This window comes from Corvus cornix, chromosome 4A, assembly GCF_000738735.6.
Source record: "Corvus cornix cornix isolate S_Up_H32 chromosome 4A, ASM73873v5, whole genome shotgun sequence".
Classification (NCBI taxonomy): Eukaryota; Metazoa; Chordata; class Aves; order Passeriformes; family Corvidae; genus Corvus; species Corvus cornix.
The window spans coordinates 936,469-959,047 of NC_047058.1; the positions used below are offsets into that span (position 1 = coordinate 936,469).

General features: G+C 42.6%; 1 protein-coding gene and 1 long non-coding RNA gene across 7 annotated transcripts in view; one reads left to right on the forward strand and one right to left on the reverse strand.

The window, feature by feature from the left end:
* Positions 1-330: 330 nt before the first annotated feature.
* LOC104691260 lies at positions 331-12,137 on the reverse strand. The gene is made up of 3 exons (XR_005604721.1): positions 9,014-12,137; positions 6,185-6,232; positions 331-5,234 (listed from the first exon to the last, which is right to left on the reverse strand). It is a non-coding gene; the product is annotated as an uncharacterized LOC104691260 (long non-coding RNA).
* A 944-nt stretch (positions 12,138-13,081) lies between these two features.
* Positions 13,082-22,579, forward strand: part of LOC104691261 (integrator complex subunit 6-like) — a 40,440-nt gene continuing 30,942 nt past the window's right edge. For all 6 annotated transcript variants that reach the window (XR_005604680.1, XR_005604681.1, XM_039571960.1 and 3 more), the window contains exons 1-2: positions 13,082-13,323; positions 13,410-13,487. Coding sequence is in view for 4 of the 6 variants with exons in the window: in XM_039571960.1 (XP_039427894.1) it covers positions 13,213-13,323; positions 13,410-13,487 (189 nt within the window). In the remaining 2 variants the exon portion in view is untranslated. The remainder of the gene's footprint in view (positions 13,324-13,409; positions 13,488-22,579) is intronic.

Consider the following 22,579-nt stretch of genomic DNA (forward strand, 5'->3'; position numbering starts at 1 on the left):
CCAGTGATACAATTTAGGGTCAAGTCGACCTTTATGGGTTTCACAGCTAAAGCAACAGTTACATAAAAAGGATGAATGAGCAACAACAAAAGAGAAAGGCTGGGATCATATAATCTGAACACCATAATTGCCTGCATTTATACTTTACTATTTCAGTGAGGGAGGCAGCACTGGAGAGTGGTAAAACTCATAATTTTAAGTAAGGAAATGGAGGTTCTGCTCTCATTTCTGCCTTTTATTCCCTGTATTGCCCTAAGTCATTTAAGACCAGACTGCAAATGCTACCCTAGATTAAAAAGGCAGAAAGCGTGCAGTTAAAAAAAAAAAAAAAAAAAAACCAACCACAAAGCAAACCAAACTTGTTACCACAGTCAAAATTCTGCTGGGTGGTGAAGTAAAGGGGGCATGCAGCAGTCAAGGTGATTTTTACGACAAAAGTGCCTTTGGCTCCTACTGATTAGACACTGACTTCTTCCTCAGCGAATGAGAATAAAATATTGACACCATGTGAAGCATGTTGGATGTGAGTTGGTTTATATGACTGTAAACAGCTGGGACTAATATTTGTCACTAAACTAAAATATTGGCAACTACACAAGTTGAGAGTGTCTACAAGGAGAGTGTCTCTGTTGCTCAGTCTTGCTGGTTGGTTATGCTCCCTGCTTTAGATTTTTCTGGGATACAAAAGGCTCCATTTTCACACAGACTAATAACTTAATTATTACAAGAGATGTATGACATGCCCATAACCATGGCTGATAGAAGTGTTTCAATTTTGTGTGATCCTAGACCAGATCTGGGCTCATCTGGAGAGCTTCTTCCAGCATGGCAATACTTGGTTTTTACAGGACTTTCTTTCCTTTCTCTGCAGGATTCTGGGGAAGGCATCTGGAAAGGCTTAAGGAGCTGGATAAATTTTGGGTCCCCTTGAGGGAGTAGGAAAGAGTCCCTAGCCTTTGAGGCCAGAAATTCATACTTTCCTTACTTTGTTTGCAAAAACTGACCTGTTTATGCCTCTCTCCCCAAGGTTCAAAAAGGAAGGGACTCTTTTAGAGAGGCAGCAGATTGGCCTCAATGTCATTCAAGCCAACAGAGTTTTTGTTCAGCTGCTGTATTTGAGGCTTAACTACTTCTGATTTTAACTGTTCTTAAAATACTTCTGCACTAACAATGTAGAATATTAGCACACATAAGTCTGTGGGGCTTGCTGTAACAGTTTGCTTATAGTTTCATTGACCTTGACAGCAGTAAACAACAGTGTTTCCAGAGGGAGAACTGAGTTTTTCTGTGTTTGTTGTGCTAGTTCTTGGTTCAGGAATTTTTTTCCACTATTGTCCATTAAAATTTGTTTTATGGCCTGTGTGACACAGTGACTGATGCTGAAATCCTCTGATGTTTTTTGGAAATGCAATAGAAGCAATTTCCAGCCCATGTCACAGGAAATTTGCATGTTCCAATGAATAAAAATTAAGATGAAGCAGGATGTGTGGGAAGACCTGGTAGTGACAGAATCACTCCCAGCTGCTTTCTTGGTTGCGGAGTAATCACAAGATGAAGATTTTTACCAAGCTTGTTTAAATCCTCATCACTGGATTTTGGAAGGATGTGGCCACTGCCAGCTGCCTTGCTGAGTTATGTGTATGTTCTGTACCTCTGGAAAACTCATGATTAGGCTCTGACCAGAAAACAAGCCTCAGTGAGAAAGAACTGTCACCGAACCCCTAAAGTCCACTGTCTGCAGAGTCCCATTTCTTAGATGAGCTGGTTTTGTTTTAATGGTGTTAAGGAAAAGCTCTATTTGGAGGCAGAGGGCAGAGTGTAACCCTGGCCTCTGAAATCAGATTGCACTCTTTTGCCTATCTACTGGGAAAGGAGCAGCTGAGGATAAAGCTTGCACACAGGCAGCTCTGTATAGTGTTTCAAGGAAAGCTTTAGAAAAGATAAGATTCTTATTTTGTACTTTAACAAAGAGCTGCACTGACTGCAGGAGTCTTCATGTTACACTCACAGCAAATACAGCACTTTTCCATGGCATTGCTGCAGCACTGCCCTACCTCATTTTATTGCCCTTCCTGTTTGCCACATCACCAGCTCCAGGGAGCTGGGGGTGCTGTGGATGTGCCAGTCCCAGAGCCTGGAGGCAAAGGGTTCATGGAAGAGCTTTCTGAGTCTCTGCAAGCAATGAGAAGTTAAGAGTCCAGACTTTGCTGCTTTTGCTTGAAAATAGTAAACAAGTAAGAAAAATATTATGGTTGTATCTGATATGCAGCAAGGCTTTAAATTTGAGTTTACTTACCTTTCAAGTGCTCCACATATCCCTTATTTGACCAGAGCTTTGCAAACGTGGCCCTGTGAGGGTTGCAGGGGTAATTGGCTAGCAGCCTAGGACTGTATTTAATTAGCAAGGAATGCACCGGCCCTAACTGCATTCTCTGTAGGAGTCACAACCCACATGGCTACAGGTGCTGTCCTGTTTGCTCCTCAGGCCCAGGGACTACCCTTCCTCCGGCAGGAGTGCTGCATGTTGCAGCTTGTGCTGCATTTGGAAAAGAATATGTTTGGATATCACTATCAGACAAAAGTCTATTTTCTGATTTTTGCTCTGCCATAATGACAGGCAATATCCTCAGATTTAGGGTCCTGCTGCCCTCTTAGTACACAAACTACTGGTTGCCATAACTTTGCTGGATTCACATTTTTTAATGCCTCTTTGATTAACCATTTTGGGATAGCTGGGCCTGCCTCTGACTAGCATCAGCTGCTGATCTTCCTGAGTTCATCTGGAGTTTCAAGTGATTGATACCTCAGAGAATTAAGCTCAAAGTGCACCAAGCGAAACTGCCTAGAGCGAAAATACCCACAGTCAAAGCCCATTAACTGAAATGTCTGTGTTTCACTGAAAGTCCCTTTGGAAAGCTGAGGCTAATTTTCCTTTGTTGCCACCATTCTGAATACTCTGCCTTGATACACTAAGATGTAATATACTGTTCTGGTTTTTTAAGCAGTTTGATGACTAAATACTGTCTTTAGTGCTAATTTATGAATTTTTCAAAAAAGGTAACTTCTATTTTTATGGTGATTTTAGCTTTATCAGGTGATTGTTTGCCTGGGACATGATTCAGGTAAGCTCCTGTTATGTGTATCAAAGAGTAATTTATGATTTCAATGCATTAAGTTATGTATTTTGCATCATGGTGGCTCCTCCTAAAGAACAACAGGAACCGTATAGAACTGTGCTTCTCTCTTTGCTTGTTTTCCTTCTGATCTACACTTGTTTTTTCATAACCACTTTTCATAGGTTTGTTCCTTTATTTTTCCTCTATACATCCATTTTCCTGCATTTTATTTTCCTCGTTGTTAGTGTTCCTTACTGTGTGAGCACTGAGAAGACCTGAGTAACTGGAGAAGGGAAAAGGCTTATTGAGCACTTAGCTGGAAACCCCAAGGCATTGCATTGAGATACAAACCCCTGAGGGGCACTGTCCAGTCTCAGTGACTCCCTTCCCAGAAGACCCACAGCAGCAGGGGTGCTGAACAACTCAGGACCCCTCTGCCTTAGTGCAAGTGTACCATTTGCCTCTGTTTTTCAATTTAATATGTTCCTAAGCTGATAATACAAGTGCTGTGGGAACCTTGATTCACCAGTAGCTTATCACAGATTTCCACTGTGCCAGACTGTCACTAGGCTTTTGTGGTCTTCCCCCTTGAATTTTTAATTTCATTTCTTGTAAAAATATATATATGCAAGGTCTATACCCCGCACTGATCACCCACCGTGTCCTTTTTCCTTCCTCCTTATCTGCTGCCTTCTCCTCTCTTCTGCTTTTCTGCTGGATGGTAAAATGAGGGAGCAGGATGTGTGTGCTGGGAGGAAAGGGGCGTTTGCACAGGGAGATGGCAGGGGGTGGCAGGAGCGTGGGGCTGGGGATAAGGGACAAGCTGCCTGTCCCTGGCTCAGTGGTGATGTAGAGTGTGTGTTGTGCAAGGCTGCAGAAGTGTTGGGGTGACAAACGAGCATGTTGGGACATGGGAAAGGACTGGCACAAACTCCCAGTTCAGTTGGATTTTCCTTGCAAACACAATGGGTTTAGCTGAATAGGGAATAATTGAATTTTGAAAATGTTTGGATGAGAACTGGCATTATTACAGCCTTTTATTTTTAATAAAAGGGTGAGCATAATCATAATTGGAAATTTTTGTCCTTTATATGAATGTTGAATATAAAATCTTTTATTGCAGATATTATTTTTTAAAAATTAAACTGAGTGACTTCAGGGTGGAGTTTCTGGTTTTTCTTTTTGTTTGTTCGGTTTTCCTTGCTGTCTTAGGTAAATTGTTACTTTCACTTGTCTATGGAGACCAGTTGTTTGGTTGCTTTGTCTTTCTTTTTTTGTAGAAAGTCCTGAATTATTATTGGGGACTGATGAGCATTTTGACTAATAATGAGGGCAGCTACATTTTTTACCCTTTAAATACGAGCTAAATGCTACAATTAAATGCCAAAACATAGGATCGAAATTTTCCTTGGTTTAACCCGAGGTAATGCAATATTCTCTCTCTGCACAATTATAAGTGTGGCTGCTCTAGGGAAAAATGGGGGAGGGTTGGATTGCAAAGCTCTCCCAGAAGCATCTCCTGCCCTCTGAGGAAGTCTGCTGGAAGACAGAGTCGGGCAGGAGAATGCAGAGAACGTTTTCTGCTCCTTAGTGATGTGCAACACCCGGGCTCACGGCTCAGCACAGAACAACAGGAACTGCCACGCTGTTTCCAGGAACAGCCAGCAGCACTCAGGGAGGAAGGAAAAGGCCACATACCGAATCATCTTGACTTGGTGCCTCCTCCCAGCTCTGGGTAAGGGTTTGAAAACACAAAAGTTTCACCAAAGCTACAGTGTTTATTTGCTGTTGATCCCACATGAATTTGTTTAATGCCTTTTAAAATCCATTTTCAGTCTCCACAACCTCCTGAGGCACTGACTGCCACAATGCAATTACGGATGCTAGGAAAGAGTACTTCCTTTTGGGTGTGTTTGTTTTAAACCTGCTGCTAAACGTCTTTGTTGGATGCCCCCTCAGCTTTTGTACTGCAAGAGAAAGTGAACAATTACTCTGCATTTACCTTCTCCATTCAGCGTTTTACACACTGCCATCATTTCCCTCTGCAGTCATCTTTTTTTTCCAACCTGAAGAGCCTTTGTCTATTTCATTTCTTCCTCCAGTGAAACTGTTCTGTATCTGAAAAAAGATAAATGTGGGCTTTTTATTACTCCTCTCTTTTTTTCTCCTTTCAGACAAAACTGTTGCATAAACCCTATACAGGAATGCCATGGTTAAAAGATTCTTTGGTGCTTCTTTGTGCCAAAATAATTAGCTTTTGACTCTTGGAAAGTACCAAAATAATTAGCTTTTGGCTCTTGGAAAGTACCAAAGGCTTCTGAAAGGAGAGAAAACTTTGTTGTAACTCTCTCCAGTTTGAGATTGTGGTCATATTCAAAACTAGGTAAGAGAATGCAGCAAGCAAACAGAAGTGTCTGGGTTTGAAGTTCTCCTTTGTTGCCAACAAACCTTCCAACTTAACACACAAAAATCGAGTGAGTGCAAGGAAGTGACAAAACTGGGACCTGAGAGTTCCGGAAGTTCAGTAATTCAGTCTGTAGTGAGCAAGGTCAGCAGCACTAAGAGGACACAGAAAGCAGCTCCACAGAGAGTGGGGCTGTTTTATTCTACTTAGTCCAGAATAAGCACAATATCTTCTGTTGTGTCCAAATATGAAGTGACAGTGGAGTAAAAGAGAGTACATTTTAATTTTAAGTTTCTGTGTTCCTATCTGGCACAAATACTCCATCTGAGAGAGGCAAATGCAAATGTCTCCAGATCTGAGCACAACCATCTTCAGGGAACACCTTCCTGTCCTTTCAGTCTGGCAAAGTCACAAAGCTCTTCCACCTTGTGCCCTTTTTTCCTACCTTGTCACATTCGAGCTGACTCTTCAAGAGCACACCTACTTCTTGCTTCCTGCTGTGTCTCAGTTCTTTGGATTTCCCATCTGCTGTGTGCTGCTGGCAATACTGCTGCCCTGCACTGTCTCCTCTTTCCATGCTCCTACACAGAGAGCTGCTCTCACAAGATGAGGTTGTGTCCCTGCCTAAGGTCTTCCTGGAAACTTGTTTCTTCCAAACACTTACCAGATACCTCAGGAGATGGGTTTTCACTTTCTCTTCTTCATTATCTATCTAAAAAAAAAAAAAATTGAAGAATGAAAATATCTTTGTTTTATTTTCCCATGCACTTGCTTTTTGCTGAGTTTCTTGCTCAGCTCCTAGTGCTGCTTGGGCCTTTTGCTCCTATCCCGCCTTATTGTCTTGTTACCACCCACTCATTAGATCATGGCTGAAATTAGCTGGTAAGAGCTACAGGGCAGGGTTGATTCCTCTGCCTCTGTAGTGAGGGCTTGATCTGGTTTTAAGTGATTTAAAACAAAATTAGTGAAAACAACAAAATAAGCACTTCTGCAACTGGGGAAACCAAGGTAGAAAGGCCAGGTACCCATGGAAAGTGCTGGTGAAGGTCTGTAACAGAGCCAGCAAGAGCTCATGTGCCACTAAAGCCTTGTGTTCCAAGTAGATCATTCTGTCTGCTTTTGTAACTCTCTTTAATGACAAATAGTCTTTAGGATTAAATATGGGATTCCTATGCAGGAAAAATTATTTTATGAAAATTGCTTATGGTAAAATGCAATGCTTTTATGGCACAGTGTTTTCTGTATAATTTTGGGTGTTTTGGGAGAACTAAATCATGATAAACATATTCATGTCATGGAAGTGTTTGGTTTGAGTAAGATGATGATGATGATCTGTTAAGGATATGTTGGAAATGTTAATATTCATCCCTAAATTATAGTAATATTTCCTGTTTGGGACCAGTAAGTTACTTTAGGTGCCCTCAGCACAGAGTTAACATCCCATGGAATGGTGTCCATCAATATTTTGGAGACTGCCCCTAAGTTTTATTTTAAGACAAAAGGTGCCATGCCAGTGAGGGACAGTGCATGTTCCGAGTGCAGTGAAATGATGGTGAGGGGTGAAAGGTGACTTGCTGAGCTGAAATCAGAGGGCTGAGGCTCCCCAAGGCTTCCAGCAGGGTCTGGTCTGCTTTGGATCAGGCACAGGCAGCATGTGGAGTGCAGTCAGGTTAGCTAAACTTTCTCTGTGGGAGATACTTTGAACTCTGCAAGGGAGAATTTCTGTTGCAGGCAAGCCATATACATAGTAAAAAATCATAACTGTGTCCAGAAATGAAACAGCCAAGTGTGGCTTTTGCTTTGATAAATCCTGTCAGTTCAGAGCAGGTCCCAGCCCATGAATATTCTTTGCCATAAAGTAAATGCTGATAGGTAATAGATGAAGCAATGTGAACTTCTCACTTGGTGGCACAAATCTGCGTAACATAGCCTGGGAAAATGACTCTCCTAACCAGTCCCTGTTGGCTCTAGTCTATTTAAACATATGTATTTTCAGGTTTCAGTTCTGGTAACGATATGCTGCTTTTATGACTCTTCCTCACAGGAACGCAGGCAGAAGGATGTAGTTTTCCTCAGAAGTGGCAATTTTTTAGTCTGTCTTCATATTTTACACTGTAGAATGTAATAAAATCCAAATCCTGCCACTTTGCGCATTTATTTAATTCACATTGTTGCTTTCCACATTGGTAATACTCTAGGTTTTGGGCTTTTTTTAATGCCTTTCATCCAAAGATCCCAAGCTGATTTGGCTTGATTCCCAGGTACAGCTTAGCAACAGTTAGCATAAGACCAGTAAAAGGAAGTAACGGGGAATTTCATGCAGTTCTTGGCTGGCTGTCAATTCAAATGCACCTACAGTCGGAGCATCCCCAGCTTGTGAGCCCCTGCTTCCCGTGGCTGTGACTGCCTGGTGCAAGGCTCCTGTCTCAGCCACAAATCCCTCTCCCTTTCTCTTACCCCTCAGAACAAGCTCTGTTTTCTCCCTGTTTTTATAAGCGAGAGATGATAAATCTTTCTGTGGGGAGACCTTGGCAGGACATATGGGGGCTTGGGGCTGGGGCCATTAATCTGATGTTATTTGGTGTTGGATCACAAACATGCATTAGGCTGAAGCACACACTTTCAGTTTTGTATCTCCCTGCATAGGCATGTGCACAATTTTAATTTCTTTCTTATCTTCAGGTTTAGAGTAACTCAGTTCTCCAGTTTGCTAAACTGGAGAAGGTTTCAGTTTCTTTTTCAGCAGCCAGAATATTTTTCAAACTTTTATTGTGAATGTTGTTTCTTCTTTGGAGACTCTTGGACTTTGAAACCTGTTCTCATATGGAAAGCCTTGCCTGTCTGGAAATCTGTTCTGGCTTGCTTTGCTGTTCAAAGTGCTGCTTCGTGGGTTAATTTTATGTCTCCTCGGAGACATTTTGTCAGAATTTTGCTTATCTACCAGTATTGCAAAACGATCCCCCATCTTAGGCAACCAATCACTTCCTCATCCTCTTCTCATTGGTCTTTAAAGCAAAATGGAAATTAAACCATATCTGCTATTACACGGGCTGGGTATCTGGCTTTCACCTTTGGACTGTGGGCATATTAACTGTGCTTGCATAAAAACCTTGCAGGAAGAGGAAACCTTGCTGAACTGTGCACAGCAAAGGGTTAACACATGTCTGAGGGAGAAGGGGAAAAAAATCAGGATGGCTGGACTCTGCCCCTTTGCTAAGTGGCTGCTTTTTCTGAAGTACATGGAAGACAGATGAAAATCCTCAGAGCTGCCCTGAATTATCTTCCTGAGCATACAGCTCTCTTTTTTTTTGTAGTTAAATATGACAGTTATAGTGCTGTATTTATGCACAGTCAATAAATCAGCAGAAAAACGTGCTGCAGTCAGGGCATGTATCCATAGTCTGTTCCTTATATTTTAGCTGAAAATGGAATTCCTGAATTTGCTGAAGCCGGTGAAAAGAAATTCAGGTGCACATTTCCACCAGAGACTTACAAAAAGTCTGATGGCTCACAGTAACCAGGGTTTCCTCCTCAGCTTCCATTACTGTCCTCCCATCTGCAAACCCAGACTCCTGAAAAGCAGCAAAAGGGCAAATTTTGGATCAGGCTCCCAAACTCTTGAGTGGAATCATTGCAGAAAGGAGATGGAACAAGTGAAAGGGGCAGAAATCTTTAAGGGTGAGTGGAAGTTTGTAGCGTAGTTACAAAATAGAAAAAAGAAAAAAGGTCCTGCTAAGCAATATCCTGGAAAATACTGGTTTGGAGGGTTTGTTTGTGTTCGTTGGTTTGGGGTTTTTTTTTCTGTTTTGTTTTTCCAGAAGGGGCTGTGTGACATACTGGCAGAAGCAGGCTGGCCTTTTCTAGTGTCTGGCTTAAGAGCAGCTAACTGCTGACAGGGGAGAATATTTTGCCGTGATACAGCACACAATATCAAAGGACTTGAATTTGCTCAGCTTCTGCCATCTTGAATATAACTGCGAAGGAGCTGTTATTTAGCACAATTTCTTACCTTCCACATGCAGGTTCAGCTGCACACAAAATTCTTTAAGTTAACCTGGGATTTCACCTTTCTGAAAGGGATGGCACAGATCTATGGCTGGCTAAGACCTAAACCCTTCTGAATTCTCACTGTGGTACTGAAAAATGCCAAGCAAGTGTGGGGCCAAGCAAGTCCCTTAGCTTTGGTGGCAGCCCCTTTTTTTGTATATTAGGGATCATACCTCCCAGCTCATGGCATGGATTAATCTATATTTTGGTAGTGATTTAGCAGTGACCAATTCTGCTCTGGCTGGAAGCATTTAAAATTAAGCAGGAAAGTCATCCAGGCAGGTGTATTACATGACCAAGATAGGGAGTCACAGCAGCAGAGGAAGGTTTGAAGGGTTTAGCTGTTGATCCAGATTTTAAGTAGATAATTTCTGACAAATGTATCCAGTGTGCCCCAAATTCAGGTGGCTAATCGGTGCCAAAGCTGAGTACCTTCGGTGCCTAAAGCAGCATGGCTTCTGTCTCACAGGTGTATTACTTGTTCAGGGCAGAAAGCAGCTAGGTGAGAAAAAAGTAAGATGAAGCAATATAAAAGTGTTAAGAAATGAACTGTTAGTGCTAAAATCCTGTTAGAAGCAACAGCTTAGGACAAGAAACAGAAAAATAATACTTTATCAGCGCAACAGGAAAAAATACCACTGATCTGTTTGGTTCAAAAATTATTAATCCAGAATTCTGTTCCTTTTTACTGTGGGATAGAATATCTACACAGAAATTATTTCAAAATATTTAATTATAGGAGAGCTTAACCTGCTGTAGCTGTTGTGATTAATTGCCCCATAAAGACAATTTCTTTAACTATTGCGGTTGAAGAAATGTAGATGAGTGTATTTTCAATCAAAAACCAAGAAAAGTTTAAACTCTATAGAGGTGATGAATGTCCACCGCCATAGCTGCCAGGTAGTCAGCATTGCAAACACAAATTGTACAGAGGAGCAGTAAAAGCCACTCTAGCTGCATTCATGCATGTAAGCAACCATGGTGTCTGTAATTTCAGGAATAAAAAGTGTCTCATTAAACTAAATAAATGTCTTGTACTGTGCCTAGAAGCTTGCTAGACTTTAGCTCTTGCAGTGTCCAGCTGGAGCAGGATCCAAAAAACAAGATCCTCAAGAGAGAAAGAGGGAGACTAAATGAACTTTGCCTGCTACTGCCCTTGGAAAGGTCAATCTGTGATATGGGAAACAAGAGTTTCATCTTGACCTTTAAATACTATGTTTGGACGGGAAAGAAGTGGCTTTTAGGTATCTGGTGATCTGGAATTAAAAAAAAAAAAAAAAAAAAGGTGAGGATATGAACTTGTAATTGTTTAGCATTTCATACAGCCAGTCAAGGAGGCTGCAGGACATGGGGCCGCTGGGTTGCCAGCTGGAATTGGCTGAGGTCAGCTGGAGGCAGAAGGGAGTCTCTGACCTCATCTGGTTGACATGAGAGCAATGCATAGGTGGCCTCATCGAGTTCCCGGTGCCAGGACCTGGCGGTGTTAGGTGGCATCTTCTACCAATAGTTCAGTTTCCATTCAGGCCTTTGCAATCCATTCCTGTCCAGGAGTTATCTTTCCAGACTAACATGCAGTGGTACAAAAATACAGTATGTGCATTTTTATCTTATCTATAGAGATTCAAATCCCATTTGTTTCAGTCTGGCTCCATTCATGTGTACTAATCACTTGCGTAAAAATATTTATCTGTTTATTCCTCCTGGCATTTCTGCTATGATAGCTGAAATTCAGAAACTTTGATCAAAGATACACTCACACATGCACAACTTACGGAGGGCTTGGATAATGGAATGGAGTCTCCAAGTTTGACGGGATTCTCTTTCAAAATGAGCTGCTTTTCAACTTTCAACTTGAACACGCTTTTGGTTCAATAGAATTAAATAATGAGATAATGTTATTTGAAAAATACCTGCAAAAGTTTTTTTAAAAGACAAACTTCTTTCTAAAGCCAATATAGAGACTTTGTAGGTCCTGTGTGCAGGTGTTGGGCTTTTTCTGGTGACAAAAGGGATGAGTACATGCCTGAATTAAATGAGTTTACATCTCTGATTATTCTGATCAAAATGGGCAATGGTATCTTTACCAACATTCATATTTCATAATGCTCTGTAATGGGACATTAGAATTCACCTGTGATGTTGTGCAACAATAGTATTGTCCAAGTGCTTCACAAAAGCTGAGTGAGAACTGAAACTGATTCTACCTGCTGTTGAAATGAATGGCAAAAAAATATGTGGAAAAAGCCTTTGAATTTAAAAGCACTGGAAAATATTATCAGTTTCTTTATTTTTTTAAAATAAGATTTATGTTGACAGTGCTGCTTTTGTGTGTTTTGGATTTACTCCTGGAAGCAAACAAGCATTCATGAGCGGACATAGTGCTAAATACTTCCTCAGTCTCCTTCCCCTTATCTGTTTGCTATCAGTGGTGGCTGCCAGGCCCACCGGAGCAGGACACCTTGAAGAGGACGCTCAGGGAGGACCTTATTTCTCTCTAAAATTACCTGAAAGGAGGTTGTAGCCAGGTGCAAGTTGGGTTCTTCTCCCAGGCAACCGGTGGCAGGACACAGGGAGATGGCCTTGAGCTGTACCAGGGGAGGTTTAGGTTGGACATCAGGAGGAATTCCTTCACAGAAGGGGTGATTAGACCCTGGAACAGGCTGCCCAGGGAGGTGGTGGAGTCACCATTCCTGCAGGTGTTTAAGGAAAGACTGGATGTGGCACTGAGTGCCACGGTTTGGTTGACAAGGTGATGTTGGGCCATAGGTTGGACTCGATCTCAGAGAGACTTTCCAAGCTAATTGATTCTGTGATCCCTCCTTTCAGATACTTTTTTTTTTTTTTGTAATCTGAGCGGTAGGAAATAATGCAGGGTTTATGTATTTTCAGTTTTGCTACAATTAATTTGTTGCCATCCTGCCTTGATCCAGGTACACTGAGGTGCCCTGTTGGTGTGTGATGCCCAGATACAGGCACTGCCTGTGGGAGATGGCTGTTAACCGAACGGGAAAGGATCGCACGGGGGGGTCTGGGGATTTAGTGCTTAAGTGAAACCTCTAGAGACCAGGAACGGGGGCGATTATGTCACCGGGTGAGCAGCTGAGAGGCTTCGCTCGGCTCCCCGGGGCCAGCGCACAGCTCCTGCACATTCCCCTCTGCCCCGCAGGACTCCCCAGCCATCGAGGGCTGCGCGGGCCGAGGGGAGGCGGCGTCGAGGTGACTCAGCCGCGGGTACCGAGAGGTACAGGGGAAACACGAAAGGATCGGGATCAGCACCAAGCATGAAGCAGCGGCCCGCGGAGGGCCGGGCGGGGCGGCCCCTGGAGCTCGGGGCGGGGGACCCCGCAGAGAGGCGGGGCGGGCGCTGTGTGTGTGTGACAGGTGCGGCGCGCGCGCGCCCGCCGTCACCGCGCTACCCCCCTCCCTTCCTTCCCTCCCGCCCCGCGCGCGCTGCCATGAATATGCAAATACGGGTATAATTGCCAGCCAATGGCGTGCGCGCTGGTCACATGGTGCTGGTGGAGGCTCAGGGAAGAGAAGTTGAGTCCGGGCGAGCTTGGGCAGCGCCGCCAGAGCCGAGCGAGCCGCGGGCGAGCGCCGCGCCTCCTCCGCAGGGAGCCCGCCGGCCGGGGCTCTGCCTGGACCATGCCGATCCTCCTCTTCCTCATAGACACGTCCGCTTCTATGAACCAGCGGGCGTACCTGGGCACCAGCTACCTGGACATCGCCAAGGGCGCCGTGGAGATCTTCATGAAGGTGAGTGCGCGGCGCCGGGGGAGCCGCCGCCGCCCCCCTCGCCCCCTTCGCCCCGCTCACGCCTCTTCTCTCCGCTCTCTCCGCAGCTGCGGGCCCGGGACCCGGCCAGCCGCGGCGACAGGTACATGCTGGTTACGTTCGACGAGCCGCCCTACTGCATCAAGGTAATGACCCCCCCGGCCGCCTTGGCCCCGCGGCGGGGCCGCCCTTGGCGCGGCGCGGCCCCGTCCGGCCCGGCGGCGGCAGCAGCAGCCTGTGAAGATGGCGGACATTTTGCTTTTGTATGGAGGAGAGAGGCTGAGGGCGCTGCTGAGATGGAGGAGGGGGGGGGAGGAGACGGGCGGGCCGTGATTCACCGCCCCGGCGCAGCGAGGGGCGGCCGCGCTCCGCCCCCCGCGGGGCGGTGGCTCCGGCGGGGCCATCAGCGCGCTCGGGCCCCGCGCAGCCCTGAGACCCCCGGGACACACGGGCAGGGTGGGGCAGGCAGTGCCCAACCCCAGCGGGCAGGGCACGGCGAGTTGCTCCTCACAGCTGCGAGGCAGGAGCGCGGAGCCCTGGCCCTGGCGCGGCTGTGGGTGTGGGACAGCACCCGTGGCTGTTTCCGCCTCTGCAGTTCAAGAAGCCACAGTGTTGGGGTTGTGTGTCCCCCTGTACCCCGCCCCCTCGCCCATCCTGCTGAGCACGGTAGCCTGCACCAGTTCTGTGAAAGGTGCTCGCAGCCGCCACTCCACGCAGGGATGTGGTGAGCTGGATGTGAAGCCATCGAATTATCAAGGTTGGAAGAGACCATTAAGATCACCAAGTCCAGCCATTAACCCAGTACTGCTACTGTACTAATTCCTAAACCACTAAACCACATCATCCAGTGCCAGCCTCTTAAACACCTCCAGGGACAGCGACTCCACCACCTCCCTAACAGCCTGACTTCCTGAATCATGGGAATTTTTTTTCTAGTATCCAATCTGAATTTCCTGTGTCCCAGGTTAAGGCCATTTTCTCTGGTCCTCACTGCAGGCACAGCAGAAGAGACTGGTCCCTATTTCACTACAGCTTCTTGTAAAGGAGTTGTACAGAATGATGAGGTTCCCCCTGAGCCTCCTTGAGAGTAAACAAGTCTGCCTGGCTGGCTCCTCTTGTCCCCGTTTTCTCATTCCTTGAGTTTGAGGCAAGTACGGCCATGCCGTTCACATCACATTGGCTGCACCACGAGGTTTAGGCAAAAGTAAAAAAAGAGCATGGTGCTGCATCCCTTATGCTGTAGGCTGTAGCTTGCTGATAGAAATGTCCTAACTTAAAATACTTAGGTAAAGTGTGTCACAGAAAGCATTGCTATGGGAGTTTTAGAATGCTCCTGAATAGTCCTGGATTAGGACTGTATTTGCTCAGAGTAATGCATTACTTATCATAACTGTTGGGCTGTAGACCCATGCTGTGAAGGCCAAAGAAGTTAATGTATGAGTACATTGTTGGTCATCCTAGAGAAGAAAGGAAAATACTCTAGACCTCCCAGCTAGGACTTCTTGAGACGTTTTAAAAATAAGTTTGCTCACTGGTGCTGTCTTACTCACATCTTTGTTAATGAGGAAATGTAATTATCATGAGCTATAAATCTTTGCTCCTTTCATCAGTAATAAATTTACACAGCTTTCTGAAGTGACAAGTCATAGAGTAAGTATTTATTGTTTGGTATTGCACCTTGCATTTCCTCAGAAGAAAGTGTGGAAGTAATTTCTGTGGATTGAAACCATCCTTGACTTACAGAAACTTGATGTCAAAAAACCTACATCTGCCTAGGAGAGGTGTTTTTTAGACATGCACACACCATTTGCCCCATCTGTGTGTGTGGCTGGATGCAAACCCCAAGTCTTTGTTATGTGAGTGTTAATTGGATTTCTTGTGTCCTAGATTTATTTTCTCCTATTTTTGTGTCAAATATTTTACCAGTGTATCTTAGGTTTGAGAAATGAACTTTCTCTCTGCAAATGACAGCAAGCATACTGGTGAGTTAATAAAAAAACGACTTTGCTGCTGGAGGTCTGTCTGGTAATGCTACAGGTTATTACCACATCTATACTCAGATTTGCTGAGGAAGATCCTTGTGTTTAATGAGCATCTCTGTACATTCTGATGTGCTAATGAGCATCTGACTGTTCACAGTTTTAGTAAATAGTAATTGAACTAAATGGGACTGTCATACCCATCATAGCATTCAATCATATTTAATATACAGTAAATAGCCAAGGGAAAAGAAAAGTTGTGGTTCTTGTAGCTTGCTAATGTCTTTTAGAAATTTATATTTCTGCCTTTAGCACGCTGGTTTTTAAATTGGACCTTAATCTTAAAATATTTTTTCAAAAATGAGTAACTTTTCTAGGAACAGGCAGCAGATTCAATAAGTATCTGGTTATAGTAATTATGATCACAGGTGAAGCTCAGCTACTGCATAAAGACTTCATGGTATAAATGAATGTTGTTGTGCTGTCATCATGTCTGTTCCTTGAGCAGAGAAAGCTTCACAGGAGTGATGACTCCTTGTTTGAATTCTTGTTCTCAAGACCTGCATGGGTATTTATGATGTTCCCTCTGTTGTGTTTTCTAACAACCACAGTTGTGCTGGGAAAACTTCCTGGTCTAGGCCAGATTCTCTGTGTCTTACAGAACATGCTTGTGAAAGACATAAAATTTAGGTTTCTTTGCTAATGCTGTTGCAGTTAAATACTTTATTTCTCTTGATGTAGAGAAGATGAAAACAAACTCTGCAAGTAAATGTATTTTTCAGGCTTGCTTTCCAAGTATGTGCAGCAGTGGCGACTTTATCCTCTTGTTTTCTTTATGATTTATACTAATTAAATTACATAGTCTCTCAGATAGTTTACCAGTGAAGCACTTGAGGGAAATAATTTGGTGGTGGAGTTGAGACCACCTAGGAGGCAGAGGAATTACAGGAACTTGAGCTTTGGAGCAGGGGTAGCTGAGATACGTACTTTGGGTTGGTTTGTTTGTTTCAGAATTTGTTTGCCTGTAGCATTTAAGTATTTCAAACCAACAGCACTGGTTTGCTTTTGACGGACAAGAATGTATCAAGAAAGTATGCATATGTATTGTATTGTGCTGAGTGGAAGGATCATGCTATTGCACAAATGATTTGCCAGAATCTGTGAAAGTAAGGTGGTGTTTTTGAAACTGTCTTTAGTATAGATGGTTTGAAATAATTTACAGGACCTGTTGCTTCTGTTTAATTGACTGCTTATAGCTCTCTGTGCCATTTTTTAAAAATGGAATTATTTAGTCTCTCAGTTTGCAGTGGGGCTCTGCAAAGAACTGTGATGGCAAGTGTCTACATAGGAGTCAGGGTGCTGTCCTGGGAAGGTGGGGATGGGAAGATGGGGATGACAGGAATCTCAGCCCCAGTCTGGCAGCAGATGCATCTGGAACCTCATCAGCTGTTTGACTCCTGTTTGTTACATAATGTATAGGTGGTGATTTGTGACTGCAATTACAGTGCAACCATTTATAACTCTTACTTTGTTTCCAAAATACAGTAAGAGGCAAATAATTTAATATTTTAAAAGCATGTTATGAAATGTATTAACCTTGTAATTGTCAAGTGATGTGATCCTGTATAGGTCAGTGGAAAAATACATGTACGTTCCATTGGATGTTGGATCAAACTCTGATTTTATGAACTAGGAGGGAAAATTACCGTGTTATTTCATGAAGTAAAAATGTTCAGCCTAATGTTTTTAGTGTATTTTTTTAGATTAAAATTGTGGTAGGGTGCTATCAAGTGAGTTTGTCTTAGTGGCATGTTAACATGGAAGTGAGCCAGTCTATTCTGGTATTTGGGTATCTGATTTTGGGTATTTGGCATGTATGGGAAGGTAATAATATGTATAGTAAAGCACCTTTGTAAAAGGTGTCTATTACTTTTAAAAATCTAATGCTTAAGTTTAGATATGGAAGGAATTTATTCCCCAGTGTGTCTCCAGTTGGGCAAGAAAAATGGGTTCAAGAACAGCCTTGCTGCCTGGCAGGGTATTTAATGTTCCTGGCCTTCTAGCTAAGAGAAGTGCATTGTCTGATTCAGGGAATACGGTACCTGATGTGTCCTTGTTTTGAAGACTTTATGTCCATGGATTGCTAGAACCCGCATCTTGCTCTGTCCCAGCCATGCTGTGACCTGGAGCTGCAGTACCTCCAAAGCTTTGAGTGCCAGCCCCACCCTTCATATCCCTTCCTGCACAACGTGGCTGATCTGGAATGCCTGGGCAGAAGGGTGGGGACAGGCCAGTCGTGTTGCTGGCAGTTCTGCAGAGCACTTCCCAAGCTCCCATGGTTTGTGGATCAGGGACCCGTGATGAGCTGTTGGTATGGCCCTAATGGTCTTCTGTGGTTTTTTTCATATATTTACCCAGTTGTTTTTTTTTTTTCCTGAAATCACGTAAATTTCAGTATCCTCTGTCAAATACAGATGTTTCTCTGTCCGTAAGCACATGCCGTGGTGTAAGGGGGCAGAATCTTAAGCCATTTTGTTTATTTTTTTTGTGAAGTAATGGTGCTAGAGTAAAAGTATGGGGAAAAGAGAACAGTCTTCTCACCTGCCCTTCCCCCCCAAGCTTTTCCTATTTTCCAGTGATGATATTTCAGCAAGATCTATCTAGATTTCTCTGAAAATGGAGATCATGCCAAAATCTTAACCCAAAGAGTTTTTGAAAAGGAAAGCAAGGCTTAGCTCTTCATTTATTTTTTCCATTCTCAATTTTTGTGAAACCTCACATTCTGCAGTTCGTGGTTTGCTTGTGGATTTGGGCTGCAGATGGTGAGTTCGGGCCCAGACCCAAAACACAATGATGGCCTTATGTGAAGTTATTGATTACCTGGACTGGCGTGTTCCCTTGTGACTGATATCTGACTGCTGGCAGTGATACAGCCTTTCCTCAGGGTTCAAGGAATATTGTTTATGATCTGGTCACAGAAATATGACTTCTGTTTTATGTTCTTGTGAGACTCTATAGTCTGACCTTCATAAATGATCTGGTCACAAGTCAGAGGACTGAGAGAACATAAGTTACATTCTGAAATATGTATTTTCCTCCTTCTGTTATGTGTTACGCTGAATTCAAGAGTCAGCTGTGACTGCACTGCAGAAATAGGCTCCATGAATTTGAGTGCAGAAATATGTATGTAGCTGTCTAAGAAGTAGCTCGAATTACTTTATACAGTGTGTGTGAAACACTGTACTGTTTGAGATCTGCAAACTGGGACTGATGGATAGGATGCCTTCCAGTTCCGCTGCTGTTCCCTGCTAGCCTGAACATATGTCTCAGTGCTAAAGAGCTCCCTTGTGGAAGCAGCTCTTCATGATGGACTCTGAGCAACCTCTTCTTTTTTCCGCTGAAATTCTGGAATTGGATTGGGATAGCTTAAGAGACTGGATCAGGAATTTGTAGAAGGCTTTTTAGAACATCTGTCAAAGAGTACTTACTGTATGTAAATAACCTGTTCATTTATGATATTGAAATAGTGCTTCAAAACTGGGAGTTCATAAGGGCACACTTGAGGAGACTAACTTTGCTATCTTTTATTTCAGTGGCACAGAAGCTTTTGCCAGCGTTTTTTAATTTTGCTTTCATGGAGAACCTGTGCTGGTGCAGAATGGAGGTGATTATCACTCACTCTGCACAGGGCAGTGGCAGATGAATAGGCTATGCTGCAGAAAGAGAGACGTGAGATCTGTTTGTCTGTTTCTGGATGAAATTAGATCAGAGCTCCTGACCCTGAACTGCAGGGAGAAAGAGAAACCCAACTGTGAAACCTGTTGGGTTTGAGGCAAAGATCTGCAGGAATGCTGCCTGAGGTGGTAGGATATGCATTCATGTGGTTTTTTTCACTTTAGTGAAGGGAGAAAAACAGAGGAATACCTAATAAGCTAAACTGTACCAGATCCACAGAAGAAGCCTAAGTTGATTAGGTTTTTACAGGAACCTTGAGACACTGAAAATCATCGGGTTTTATATGTAAAAGATCTGACTTTTGGTAAGCGTGAGTACTTGGTCTGGCCTGTGCTGTGGAGGGTGTGGTGTGAACAGTTGGGAGTATGGTTGGAGGTTGCAAGCTGGCAGTGGGATGTTCGGGCAGAATTTTTGGTGCAAGGTAGATAGCTGCAGGGCAAGAGGGAAGCTGCTATCCGAGAGGTGCAAAAGGGGAAAGAAAGCTGAGGTCAGTGGGAGAGGCCTATCTTTCTCTCCAGATATACTGTTAATAATGTACACGCTTTAGTGAACTTCCTAGCCGGGCATTGTTGGAAAGGGGGAAGAAAGGTGCAGAATGTAGTACTGAGGCACTGGATGAAACGTAAGCAGCACACAGTGTCTGTTCTTGATAACTAATTCAGGAGACTGTATTCTGTACTTGTTTAGAGGAGAGAGATAACTATTCCTGTTCTACCACTAAACACTTTTTGGGTCACTTACAGCAGTATTTTTATTTCTGAGCACCGACATCTTCCATTGCCTGTGAACTACTACACACACCTCTCCTCCACATCTTCCACTGTGCTTGTTTAAGGCTTTGTTGTGTATTTTCAGAGGGCTGTCTTTGAGCAGAAATGACTGGCAGGTTAAAGCCAAAAATTGCTTTTCTTCTGTTAAACACAATGACTTAAGGAAGAGAAACAGAAGTCAGTTGTTCAAAGGAACACTCATGCAAATCCTGATTGTCTAGTTCTTTCTGAAAGCAAAACAAAATCAACTTAATACTGTTTGGGAATAACCATCAAACAGTTTTTACATGCTCCTTTTGATTTAACTGCTTTATCACTTAAATCTGACTGAAGAATGTGTGCAAAAAAGTTCTTATTTTGAAAATTAAGCATCTGTTTTGAAACTGGATAAGTAAGGCCGTAGGCAGAAAGTTCTTCTTGGTGCAGGTGGTAGGTTTGTATTTTACATACTGCAGTGCATGTCTCTCAGAATCTGAAAACATGTAAAAATCTATTTTACTAAAATCCTAGGAATTATCAGTTGGCATCCCTGCAGCAAGCAAGGAAGTATTGTAGGCCCTTTTAGCTTATAAGGGTATTAAATTGATTCCTATAGAGAGAGTCCTTTAAAAAGCACATTCCCGTTCCTGGAAAACATCACATTGGGTAGTGTAAAACATGTTAAAATGCTTTTAAATATGCATAAGCATGCTGTCTTACTTCTTTGTGTCCTGTGAGTTGTAGTGAGCATCCTCTTCCAGGAACTGGTGTAATGAGGACAGAACATTATAATGAGAAATGAGAAGTTTTGTGAAAAGTAGTGTACCTTTTGCTTTTAAAAAAATCAAAGCAGTAATAATCAGGGTGATTTATTCTAAAAGGAGTAGTTTTGTGCATTCTGAAATTGAGGTATTTTGTAAAAAATAAAACTAATGCAAGAACTTGAAGGTAATAGTTAAATTTTTGAAAGGAATTTATTTAAGTGGAAGTACAGTTCAGAAATTAACTTCTTGATAGATATGAGGGACTGAACTCTGCTTTGCTGTCCTTTTTATTATTATACTTTTGAAGTAGTTAAATACTTGAACTTGTCCTTTCACCTGCTGCCTGTCTTCACAGAAGGGCAAGTGTGTGTTGCTAGGTTAATTCTTAATGAAAATATTTTAACTGGTTCTGCTCCTACAGGAATCTGCAATGTAACAGCTTGCTTTTTCATCTGAGGTGGGTTTCTGCTTTATACTGTACAATAGATGAGATACCAGAGGCCTTGAATGGTTATCTGTTGTTCATAGCCACTATAGCAATTTATGTTTTCATTATTTATTTTGTTCTTTATTTGGGCTTGGACATATTCAAAGATGTAAGCCTTTAAGACTACAGGATAAACTAGACAAAAGTAGATACGTTTGCATTAAGAGGCTTAACTCATCCTCAGTGCAAAGGTCACTTTTATTTTAAAAATAGAAGCTTAAAATGTGCAATCAAACAGTTGAGTTGGATCTCCCTGGTTGTATTTTTGTAGTGAGATGTACTGTAAGGAGGAAGGTGCTTTGTGAAGTTGGTGGTTCCTGCCACATGGAATCTTTGTGGTCTGTCTCTTCCCCTTTTCTGCTGTTGTTATTTGAATTTCACTTACGAGATGTTTGAAAGATGTCTTTTTTGTTGGTATGTATATGTAAGAAGGCCCGAGCTTTGTACCCTGGCTGTGTGGTGTGGCTAAAAATATGCACAAAGTACATCGGTGATACCTTGAGAATGGGCATTCATTCTTTTTAAAGTTGATGAGAACTAATATAGTATTAAGTTACTAAGTGCTGATTCGCTCACATTTTAACAGTGGAAAAAGGTAATTAAGATTGCAGACACTTCTACCTTGTTCACCCTTGCATATTTTATAACAGCTTGCCAGAAGGAACTGTGATTTGCAGCAGGGATGCAACAATGATGTTTTGAGCTTGCTGGGATCTAGAAAAGATGTCACTTAATGCTGTCTCCTACAGTGTTCTCATACCTCAGGCAGTTGGGATCCAGTGGGAAAAAGCATATTCTGTAGTGTGTGACCTGTGTTCTGGAGTTGAGTACTTTTGGAGGGGGGAGCAGTGCAACTCCAAGGGCCCTGTCAGAAGGTTCCAGATGGCTTCAGCCTTAGTGATTCTCTTCACCGTCTGTATTTTGAATGCCTGTATCCTTGATTTTATTTAATAACATAGGCTACAAAAAAAAAAAAAAAAAAAAAAAATCAATGGAAAGAGCAGTTGGTGCTTTTCTGAATTTTAAATGCAGATTGTTACTTAAGTAATGCACTCGTGTAGATTGAGTCTTGGAATTTTTTCTTCTTTCTTAAACTTTATTCTTACAATGTACCTCTTAATAATGTAACTCTTGTGCTTTTATACGCCCTAAAAATATAGCAGGTAGTAATTTAAAGGAATTTTTTTTCTTTGTATTTTTTCTGGCTAATTTCAGAATAGTTAGAAAACACGTAGCAATCAATTTTGTAAGCAACGTGTTCTAGGGTCAAGGTTTTAGGAAGGTGCCAAGAAAAAAGTACATTCTTGTAAAGAGACTGTTATTTTGCAGATCAGAATCTGTACTTGCCCATAGACTTGTATTAATCTGTATATACACTCTGCAGAGTATTGAAAAGGCAAAATTTCTTTTGGTGTAAGAACTGAGATTGACAAGGATCTCTGAAACTTGAACTGCTTATTGTCAGAAAAGTAAAAAAGTCTTGATTTATTTTTAAATAACTATTATTATTATTATTGTTTATAA